Raw genomic sequence first — 11,783 nt, 5'->3', positions numbered from 1 at the left:
CAGGACAAATAATTTAACTTACTTTAGTTAGACAAGGCACAAGAATGATCAGCATTTTAGTGTGAAAACTACCATGGCTGGAAAACCCCTACTGTAAGACTGGGGTAGGCTTGCCTAGCACAGGCCTCAGACAATGCACCAAGAAAAAGCCATCATTTATATTATCTTTCTACCATATGCACATATTTCTCAAATATGTCCGGTTCTTTCCAATTTTAAATAATACTATACACTTCAGTTTTATACTTACATATCTTCACAACAGTTTGACATCTTTTCAATAGATGTTGTATCCTATTAAAAATAAAAAATTATATTCAGATGTAAGAAAGTTATTAAGTCTTTATTCTGTATCCACTCTATCATGTTTTTAATCGTATTCCAAAAATATTCTAAAGATTTAAACAGTTTATATATGAGTATTATGAATTTTAAATTATCTTTCATACATTACTGGAATCCCCTTGGAAAAACAAAATCAACATTATACTATGCAAAAAAAAAAACCTATTCAAATACAAAAACCTCACAAAAATTATGACAGTATCACTTCATTAAAATATAACCTTTTATTACACTTGCTTTCTTGACAATTCCTTTGAAAGTCTACAATCTACTTTCAATTTAACTGTCAGTGAATATGCATTAAAAAATAAATACTAAAATGACATATGAAAGAAACTAATGAACAGAAAACTGCCTAAGAGTCAGGGTGCTACTGGTTCTGGGTTTCTGTAAACAACAACAAAACTCAACAAGGCAATCTATGAATTTGCCATATTACAACATCTATTATTCTGAAAACTAAACTGACCGGAGTTCTTTCTTAGCAGAAAAAATAACTTTTTTGATAATACAATTCCCTAATTGTATGCTTTCTGTAAGGCTCTAACACAAATATGTAAAAAAAAAATTTCAACAAACAGAAGATTGCTTCCAGAAATGCTGGTATGTGTTATCAGAAGACTTATCATTACACTGGCAAATTGTTGTAAGCAATAGCCAAATAATCAAAACACAAATTACACAATCTTATTTTTAGATATTTATTTGTATTTTAAATATATTTTGAAACAGTGCAAAAGAGTACATTCATTCAAATACACCAAAAGCTGGAGAAGTTTTCCTCTTTTTATCCCTTACTTTACCTTAACACTTTGTTTATACATAGGTGGACTTAATAAGCAGTACTACTCATGCAAACTCTTGCAGCTACAGGTAAAATCCCAAGAACTTATTTGGCTGTAAAACTTTTCCAATGATGCTAATAAACAGCACCTTCACTCAAAAACAACTCTTTAGAGATGTTAATAGCTCATAATATTAAATTCTCATTATGAATAGGTGCATAACTACAGTTACCCTATATAAGAGAAAATCAGAGAAAATGGATCTATTTTTAAGATAACTAATAACCAATAACAGAGTTTCATTTACACATTTTCCAGGAATTTTTAAAAAGTTATAGATTAGCTACATATTCTATATTCATTAGTTTTCCTATCAAGCTTTGTAATTAATGGTATCCAGTGACAATTCTATTAATAATTAACCTTTCTCTGCTCCGTTGCAATTTCCTCAAAATGTCTTACTTTATGAAAACACAGTCTACAAACATATGAGAACACTGATTAGGGTCTTAGAGGAAATTTGGGCTTCAGGTTCCACATCTGTAAAGGAAGTAAGTCATTTTAATGGTTTCTTAGAGTTTTGATAGTAACACGTTGTTCCAAAGCAATTAAAACAACTTACGCAAAAGTACAAAGAAAAAGATGAGATAGAAGTCAACGAGAAAGCTGAAATAGAATAGCTATTAGGAAAGGTATATGAATGGCCTAAGATCACAGATGTGGACAACACTTAAAAACTATAAACCATTCCATGGTATATAAGGCAAATGAAAGGTCAGACTACTCTCACCAGCTAAGATTAAGGGCAATTTTTACTATGGAGAAATTACAACTTGTTTATAATCCTGAAGGATTTATTTGTGGCATTAAAAAAATCAACTTTAAAGATTTCAGATTTATATTTCATACAGAAAAAGCTTTTATTTTCAAGTGTTTTTGATACCTCTCTTGAATCTGTTTTGGGAAATAACTAAAATACTATCTATTAAATCATCATAAGCATGGTTATTCTTTCAAACAATGTGATGCTTACCATTACTTTATGAGTAGGATTTGTGAGGCTGGCCAAAATAGGCTATTTTTTTTTCCTCTAGAAATGGCAAATGCTCGTCTGTCTGTAACTCTGTTATCCAGAATACTGTTATAAGTACAATTTGTATTTTAGCAACCAAACACGTCATCAAGTTTTTGCACTGGTGCTTACATATAACACACCCAGAGCAATACAAATTAGGTTATCACATTCACTAGCAGGACAGAAACAGCAAACTAGAAGAGGACAGGGGTTACTACTATGAAGAATATGAAAAACCACAAGTTATCCTCAAGTGTCAAATTAAGTTTAATATACTTTTGGAATTTAAAAAACCACTAAAAAATATTTTGGTGCAGATAACTTCATTCAATACTAAAGACTCAACACAGTTAGTGCTCATCATGAAAGGACCAATAAGATAACTATTATCCTCAAGGAGTTTAAATACAAAATATAAGTTCTCAGTTATATGTAAAACTCAGCTATCCAGAGAAATTCATTTGTCCAGGAATGATAACAAACAAGTTTTTACTATGTGTCGTCTACCAGAACACTTTTATTTATAAACATTTACACCTCGATTACAGTCTAATGATCAAAATATCTAAGACTTTCCTCAGTCTACATGACCAAGAGATATATGAGGATGATTTACTATTTTAAAAACTGGATGTTCTTAAAAATAATGAACTAGAAACAGCAAGGCATACAGAAATATAGGCCCTACCTATTTTATCTAATATTTTATCTTCTGATGGGTGATCTTACATAAGAAATTATTTTTCAGGTCTAGTCTAAAACATTATGTTGACTACTACAACTGTATCCTAAGTAGTAAAATTATACCTGGAATGGGGGGGGGGGGGCGGGGAAGTTCCTAAGAGAAAAGGAGAAAGAGATATCTCTTGGCTTGATGTTAGGAAAATGAGAGGTTGCAGGGGGGTGGGATAAAGAGCAAGAATTTATCACCAGAGGTTTCCTGGTTAACAGACCTGAGAACCCAGTCCTCTTGGCATAGAGCGCTTGATGATACAATCCATCCAACTAACTCATCCTGTTTTGAGTTCATTCTCACCAAGCAACACTTTGCCACATATGTTGTCATACAGGAGAAAGAATGTGCTGAAGAGTCCTTTGGCACACCTGACAATCGCACATAAAGGAATAAACAATCTGTTATATGACTATCTCTTTTGAGTCTGGAAGTAAGAGCCATTGCCTCTGGACCTGTTTAACCCTGCAAACAATTTCAAAATGGAGTTTCTAGACCTGCCAAACTGCAGACCTGAGGAAAGTAAGAAAATTCTTTTCATTAGACTCCTTGAAGACAGTTCAATCTAACCTCAATTATCCCCTGCATTCTTTATTATTATAGGTCTTGTTGATGCTTCCAAGTCTGCTACACATAGTTACCTAATGACTCTATGGTGATTTAATCTAGAGTTTAAAACACTGTTCTATACACACAATCTACTCAAAATGGATCAAAAACTTCAATGTTAAGACCTGATCCTATGAAACTACTGGAAGAAAACATAGAGGAAATGCTTTATGACATTGCCTGGATAAGGATTTTTTAGGTAAGACATAAAAAACAAAGGCAACAAAAACAAAAATAGACAAATGAGATTACATCAAACAAAAAAGCTCTGCATAGCAAAGGAAACAACATAGTGAATGGCTGGGTGCGGTGGCTCACGCCAGTAATTACAGGACTTTGGGAGGCCAAGGCAGGTGGATTGCTTGAGGCCAGGAGTTCAAGACCAGTGCAGCCAATATAGTGAGAGCCTGTCTCTACAAAAACAAAACAAAACAAAACAAAACCGTTAAAAAATTAGCAGGCATGGCATGGTGGCATGTGCCTGTAGTCCTCACTACTTGGGGGACTTAGGTGGGAGGTTTGCTTGAGCCCAGAAGTTCAAGGCTGCAGTGAGCTATGATCATGCCACTGCACTCCAGCTTAGGTGATAGAGTGAAATCCTGTCTCTTAAAAAAAAATACATTGAAGAAACAACCTAAAGAATGGAAGAAAATCTCTGCAACTATACATCTGACAAGGGGTTAATACCCAGAATACATAAGGAACACAAACAACTCAACAGAAAAAAAAAAAAACAAAAACAAAAAACACCTGATTCTAAAACAGAGAAAAGATTATACAAATGACCAACAGGTATATGAAGAAATGTTCAACACCACTAGCCATCAGAGAAACGTAAATCAAAAACCAGAATGGGAAATCATGTCATCCCAATCAGAATTATCCCAGGGTATTATCAAAAATACAAAAGGTAAATGTTGGCAAGGATGTGGAGAAAAGGGAACCCTTACACAGTCTGGGGAAGAACCTTTACTCTTGTTGGGGAAAATGTAAATCCATGCAGTCATTATAAAAAACAGTATGGAGGCACCTCAAAAAGTTAAAAACAAAACTACTATATGATCCAGCAATCACAGCACTGGGTACACTGTCAGCCCTCCATATTTGTAGGTTCTGTAGCTGTGATTCAATCAACCATGGATCGAAAATACTTTAAGAAAAACTATTTAAAAAAATAAATAAAAATATGAATAAAAATAATATAGTTTAACAACTATTTACATAGTATTTACGTTGTATCGGGTATTATAAATAATCTAGAAGATGAATTATAGTATAAGGGAAGATGTCCATAAGTTATATTCAAATACTACACCATTTTACATAAGGAACAGGAGCCTCAATGGATTCTGATATCCCTGTGGGGTCCAGAAATCAATCCCCCATGGAGAGTGAGGGACAACTGTATATTCAAAGGAATAAAATCAGTATGTCAGAGTCCCATGTTTATTGCAGCACTCTTCATAATAGCCAAGATATGGAATCAACCTGTGTCTAACAGCAGATGAATAAAGCAAATATGGTATATATACACAATGGAATACTAATCGGCCAAAAAAAGAATGAAGTACGATCATTTGTGATCACATGGATAAACGAAATAAGCCAGTTAAAGAAAGACAAATACTGACTGTTCTCACTCATATGCAGAATCTTAAAAAAGGTGATCTCACAGAAGTATGAATAGAACAGTAGTTAGCAGAGACTGGGGAGGGTAGAAAGAAGTGAAGGATGGGGAAGAGGATGGTCGATGGGTACAAAGTTACAATTAGAAAGGAGTAATAAATTGTGGTGTTCTATTGCACAGCAGTGTGATTACAGTCAACAAAGTACTGTACATCTCAGAATAGCCTGAAGAGAGGATTTCGGATGTTCTCACCACAAATAAATGAAAAATGTTTGAGGTGATGGATAAGTTAATTACTGATTTGATCACTACATTATGTATACAAATATTGAAGCATCACATTGTACCCCATAAATATGTATAATTATTATATATCCATCAAAAATTAAAAAATTAAAAACACTACTCAGGCAAGTTTTTCACAATTAGAGATTTGCCTGCTTTATCTATTACTAATTTATATTAATTCTAAGAAAGACTTTCATTTCACTTCTTAGCACCTCTGATTAGTATATGAACAGTAGCTCATTTAACTTTAAATTTTTCCATAGCACTTAGCAGCACATATTGTACAAAATGGTCAACTTAATATAAATTTGCAGCACTAAACTAATTGGACATGAACAGAAATAGCATGATTCCTTATTTTTAGTTTTGTTTTCAATCAAAAGAGGGAAATGTCCTGTTAATCTTAGCTATGTCTTCCTTCTAAGTCAGAACTACTTTCCTCATTTGAAATGAATGGTTCCTTAAGCACCCATTTCCAACAAAAGACCAGCTATGTCTTTTATCAGGGATCTGAAGTTCGCATAAACATGGAATCAATCATAGAACAAAAGTGAGAAGGCAACAGATCTTATATTGATAGACACTGAAAATCTCTTTCCAAAATAATCCTCACACTTCTCTTAATCTTAAATGCCACTTTCTGACTGTATAATCTAAAGAAAATTGCTAAAACTCTATACCTCCATTTCCAAATAATAACGCTTACCTCATAGGTTTTTGTGGGGATTAAATGAGTTAATTATGTCAAAACCCCTTATAACTCCTCAATAAATGGCAGTCTTAAGATTTTAGTGATACTGCCTACTACCTACTTTTTGAGAGGGCTTGGAAAGAAATACCTCAATTACCTCAAAATGTTAACTTTTCAACATTATGTTTAAACAAACAAACAAGTGGTTTTATAATGAAAAATAAAATAATAGGGACTACAAGAGACTACACATATAAAATCCTATGCCCTCTAAGAGCTTATAATCCAGTTGAAAAAACAAGTCCTAAATATGTAAACCATGATTCATTCATTCATTTATCCATCTATCAAAAATTTACCAAGTATCTATTATGACACAATCCTTAGCATCATGGAACTTACAATCTAGTAAAAGTAGTCAAGTATACAGGAAATAATTATATAGTAACATAGAGAGGAAGCCAGCAAGGATGATTATAGACGATAATGTTTTGTATAAATAAGTCTCGCACTAATCAGAATATTTGGAACAGCTGAAAAACTGTTTATACTCAAAACTCAAATTTAACTAATACTTTGATAAGATTTTTGGTTATTAGTAGAAATAAGATGGGCATTTAACATGCCCCTTTGGCTGAGATTCAGGGAATAATAATATATCAATAAAATGTACATAAATTATTGTGCCAAAATACCAGAAGCAAACCATAAATATAAGATTTACTGCTTTCTGCAGTCCTATGTTTTAATGTCAGATTAAATATTTGTGTGGATTCAGACCATGAAATAATAAAATGAATATCTAGGAAAAATTGTTAGTAAAAGGAAAACCCATAAATGTTTAGTTTCCTTACGAACATTTTTAAAGCATCTATTTAATCACTCAAGCAATCAGTAGTGATTTAAGAACATATAAATAAATTATAGAAAAAGATTTGTTTTTAATTAGTTTTATCAAAAATACTTACAAGCAGTTTATTACACTGAGCAAACAGAAATTATGCAATATAAATATGCTTTTACATAGGAACATGCATATGCTAAAGAGTAGCCCAATTCCACACACCATAATTATCAAAATAATTTTGATAATTTTTTTAAAAGAGTATTTCATGTAAATATGAAATATAACTTGGTATTTAAACAAATGCCCTTGGCAAGGGGGAACCTAGTTTTTTATCAACTTATCATATACAAAATTCTAAAAAATATTATACCTAATTTTACTATATGACATTAAAAGCATATTTAAAAAGAAGGGACACTTTAAGTTTTAATTAACTTTCTAGGTTTTAAAAAAGCTATAAAATCTTTCATATAATATTACAATTGGAAATACTATATTAGAAATACATTTATTTTATTTTTATCAAGCAAAAATTCAGAGGAAAACAAAAATGCTTTACAGAGCTCCCTTTATAGAAGTATATGTGAGCTGGGGTCAGCATAATTAGCAATGATGTTCATGTCTGCAATGCTGACCTGGAGCTGAGTACATCAAACATAACTGTTATAAAGAGTGTACTGAATGCTATTAATTCAAAATAATTTGGCAGAATACTAGGCAAAATTTAACTATAGGAATTAATAATTTCAGGACTACATTTCTGTGTATAGATTAAAAGGCAAGTAAATCAACTGATTAGTAAAATGATGTTTAGTAGATAGTCTCCTTTAAACTGATTTAACATTTTGAACACAAGATACTTTTCATTGAGTAAGGTAACCAAGTTAAAATTGTCACCCCTGCATTTATGATTTCTCCTGTATTTATTTAAGTAAACATTAACTTGGTGAGTTAAATATGAGCCAGTATTTATGGGGGAAAATATTTTCTTCTTAATTTGAAAAGCTTTGATTTAAGCTATCTTCAGCAATTCAAATAGAATCCAACAATAGTACCTGTGAAACCAAATGCAAAAATCACTATTTGTTTGAGAATTTAGTCTTTTACAAAATTGCAACTAAATACATCTGTCTCACCCTACCCCCAACCTCACCACAACTGAGAAAATCTCCAGAGACATCATCAAAAGCTTACGCTATTATATAAACTCCACAGAGCCCAGAAAACAAAAATGCTTGTATATAAAATTTAGATAAACTGTCAGAGCAGTGTCATGGTACACAATAGCTCACTGTCAGAACCTCACCAGAATGCGCTGTACCAGCTGTTACAGCACTTCTTGATTAACTCTCTCCAAGCCCAGTGACTGAAAACATGACGAATACAATCACGCAGCACTATTAGTATTGGTGCTCATCAGAATGGACATTATTGTTGGCTATGTGTGAACTACTGCTCAATAATTCAGACAACATCAATTACATTAAATAACATCACTATCCATTTCATTCAGAAACAGCAAAAAACAAAAAACAAAAAAACAGGCTAAACAGTCTGAAGTCTAAAAAATAATTTGACTAACCTGTTTCCCTCAATAAAAAATGCCTCGAAGTAGACTGATTTGAAAACATTTTTATTCCAATATAAATTGTAGTAAAAACGCACAAAAACGTATATTTAAATCCTGTTTAAAATTAAATCGAAAAATAATCACAGGTAATCCTTTTGAATTGGGCTTCAGATTAGTCTATTTAACAGAAACATCTGGTTGTGTTGAAATCTTTTAACCTTGAAAATGAGATTAGAAATCCACTATTTTTAAGTTAAAGTAATTTCTAATTATTTTATCAGGGTCACAGATAATCTACTCTTGCTAGGTCTAAAATGACATCAGATTATCACTGCTATGATTATCCTGTTACCTTCCACTATCAACAGGAAGATGAGATAAATGATTTATTTATTCCACGTAAAAATGAATAATGGTAAAAAATTACTGAAAAGTGATATGCTGCTTCCCTGAAACCTCAAGCTAAATCCCAAAGATACGGCACTTATTTTGCTTGTTTGATGTCTAGTAGGTCTATATTCAAGCTATGCAATAAAATAGTTTATGTAATGAAATGATATCCGTATCAGTAGTTTCCCAAAATGCCTCTAGGATCTTTAGGGTGCAAGAGTAGGGGAAAAAGTAAGACTGCAATGGAAGGATTAAATTTACTGTGATTCTTTCTCCCACTTCTTTCTTATGCAACCTGACAAATTCATCACTTAACACTGTAAAGAGAGATCCATGGATTCAAATTATGACAAAAACATGTGCAGATGTAAAATTTCTTGTAATCTTAATTTTATCACAAAACAGCATACTTATTTTATAAAGTAAGCATCATCTATATTTTAACTTAATTAAAATATTAAATAGTATTTAAGTGCTAATTTAATTCATTCGATTTAAAATTAAACACTGAATGCATTAGACTTTTAAATAATCAAGCCTCAAAGAATCTTAAATCAATGTGAGGAAGAGTATATTCTGGAAACCCTTTTTAATTTCTTTTTTAAACCCAAAAAGGGTAATGCTTGAGGTTCACTATGAAATCCCAGCTAAAGAGATTTAAAAATTCATTGTAATTCTAAAAAGTACTTGTATTCAAGAGAAAGTAAAGTGACTAAAGGTTAGGATAACAAATAGAATATATCCTCTCTCTTGCTTTCTCTTTCTTAATAATTCTTTTTTGATTGTTTTACAGAGGTGTAATTGCTATAGATACCAGCAGTGTTTGGTACAGTGCTCTGAGCGGTTACTAGACATATGCAGAAAGAGATGAAACTTTTGGAGGGAGCATTATTCAACAAATGTGGTTTCCACTCACTTTTAGAAATATCACCTCATAACCAAATCTCTCTACCTTAATAAAATGTATGTTCAATACTACAGAAAAAAACCCTTGCAATTTGAGAATTAACATGTTGATAGAAGGGAAGAGAGTCAGAATCAAACCTGATACACAAAAACCATAAATAACTTACAGAAATACCTCGAAGATATTGCAGGTTTGGTTCTAAACAATGAAGCGAGTATTGCAATAAAGCTGGTAGCAAAAATTTTTCGGTTTCTCACTGCATATAAATGTTGTGTTTATGCTATACTCTATGAAGTGTACAACAGCATTATGTCTAAAACACAATGTACATACCTACCTTAAATTAAAAATTATTTATTGATAAAAAATGCTAATGATCATTTGAACCTTCAGGGAGACGTAATATTTTTGCTGGTAGGGGGTCTTACCTCCAAGGTGACAGCTTCTGATTGACCAGGGTGGTGGCTGCTGAAGGCTGGGGTGGCTGTCACAATTAAAACAATAAACCGGTGGCTCACACCTGTAATCCCAGCATTTTGGAAGGCCGAGGCAGGTGGATATCGAGGTCAAGCGATCGATACCATCCTGGCCAACATGGTGAAATCCCATCTCTACTAAAAATACGAAAATTAGCTGGTGTGTTGGTGCACACCTGTAGTCCCAGCTACTTGGGAGGCTGAGGCAGGAGAATCGCTTAAACCCGAGAGACAGAGGTTGCAGTGAGCCGAGATCACGCCACTGCACTCCAGCCTGGCGACAGAGAGAGACTCCATCCCAAGACAAACAAACAAGCAAAAAAACCAATAAAGTCTGCTGCATAGGTTGACTCTTCCTTTCATGAACGATTTCTCTGTAGCATGCGATGCAATGTGATAGCACTTTACCCACAGTAGGACTTCATTAAAAAATTTGGAGTCAACCCTCTCAAACACTGCCACTGCTTTACCAACTAAGTCCATATACTCTTCTAAATCCTTTGTTGTCATTTCAATAACATCCACAGTATCTTCATTAGGAGTAAACTCCATCTCAAAATACCACTTTTTGGGCTCATCCATAAGAAGCAAATTCCCATTCATTCAACACTGATCATGAAATTGTAGCAATTCGGTCACATCTTCTACTTCTTATTTCTCTTGTTATTTCTAGCACATCTTTAGTTACCACCTCCACTGAAGTCTTGAACCCTTCAAAGTTAACCATGAAGTTTAGAATCAACTTCTTCCAAATTCCCGTTCATATTGTTATTTTGGTCCCCTCCCATAAATTGCAAATGTTCTTAATGGCATCTAAAATGGTAAATCTTTTCCAGAAGGTTTTCAATGTACTTTCTCCAGATCCATCAGAGGAATCACTGTCTACAGCAGCTATAGCCCATGAAATGTATTTCTTAAATGATAAGACTTAAAAGTTGAAATTACTACTCCTTGATCCATGGCATGCATAAGGGATGTAGCAGGCATGAAAACAACATTAATCTCCTTGTATATCTTCATCAGAGCTCTTGAGTGACTTGATGCATTGTCAATGAGCAGTAATATTACCAAAGGAACTTTTTTTCCTGAGCAGTAGTTCTCAATAGTGGGCTTAAAATATTCAGCAAGCCATGCTGTAAACAGATGTGGCTGTCACTTAGGCTTTGTTTTTCCATTTCTAGGGCAAAGGCAGAGTAGATTTAGCATAATTCTTAAGAGCCTAGGATTTTTGGAATGGCAAATGAGCACTGGCTTCAACTTACAGTCACCAGCTGCATTTAACCGTAACAAGAGAGTCAGTCTGTCCTGTACCTTGAAGCTTTGAAGCCAGGTATCGACTTCTCCTCTGTAGCTACAAAAGTCCTACATGGCATCTTCTTCCAATAGAAGGCTGTTTTGTGTACACTGAACATCTGTTGTTTTGTGTGGCCACCTTGATTA

At 33.3% G+C, this 11,783-nt stretch overlaps 1 protein-coding gene across 27 annotated transcripts in view; it reads right to left on the bottom strand.

Annotated features, from left to right (window-relative positions):
- Positions 1-11,783, bottom strand: part of ZDHHC21 (zinc finger DHHC-type palmitoyltransferase 21) — a 132,166-nt gene that overhangs the window by 64,380 nt on the left and 56,003 nt on the right. For 16 of the 27 annotated variants that reach the window (XR_010148754.1, XR_001720669.4, XM_063787967.1 and 13 more), the window contains one exon: positions 251-294. The exons of 4 other annotated variants lie outside the window; for them this stretch is intronic. Coding sequence is in view for 14 of the 23 variants with exons in the window: in XM_063787967.1 (XP_063644037.1) it covers positions 251-294 (44 nt within the window). In the remaining 9 variants the exon portion in view is untranslated. Of the gene's footprint in view, positions 1-250; positions 295-3,158; positions 3,310-11,783 lie in introns of all 27 variants that reach the window. 7 more of the 27 variants (XR_010148756.1, XR_010148755.1, XR_010148759.1 and 4 more) reach the window with 1 other exon arrangement.

The sequence above is a fragment of the Pan troglodytes genome, chromosome 11 (genome assembly GCF_028858775.2).
Source record: "Pan troglodytes isolate AG18354 chromosome 11, NHGRI_mPanTro3-v2.0_pri, whole genome shotgun sequence".
In the NCBI taxonomy this organism is placed as follows: domain Eukaryota; kingdom Metazoa; phylum Chordata; class Mammalia; order Primates; family Hominidae; genus Pan; species Pan troglodytes.
This window is presented reverse-complemented; position numbering and strand designations above follow the sequence as displayed.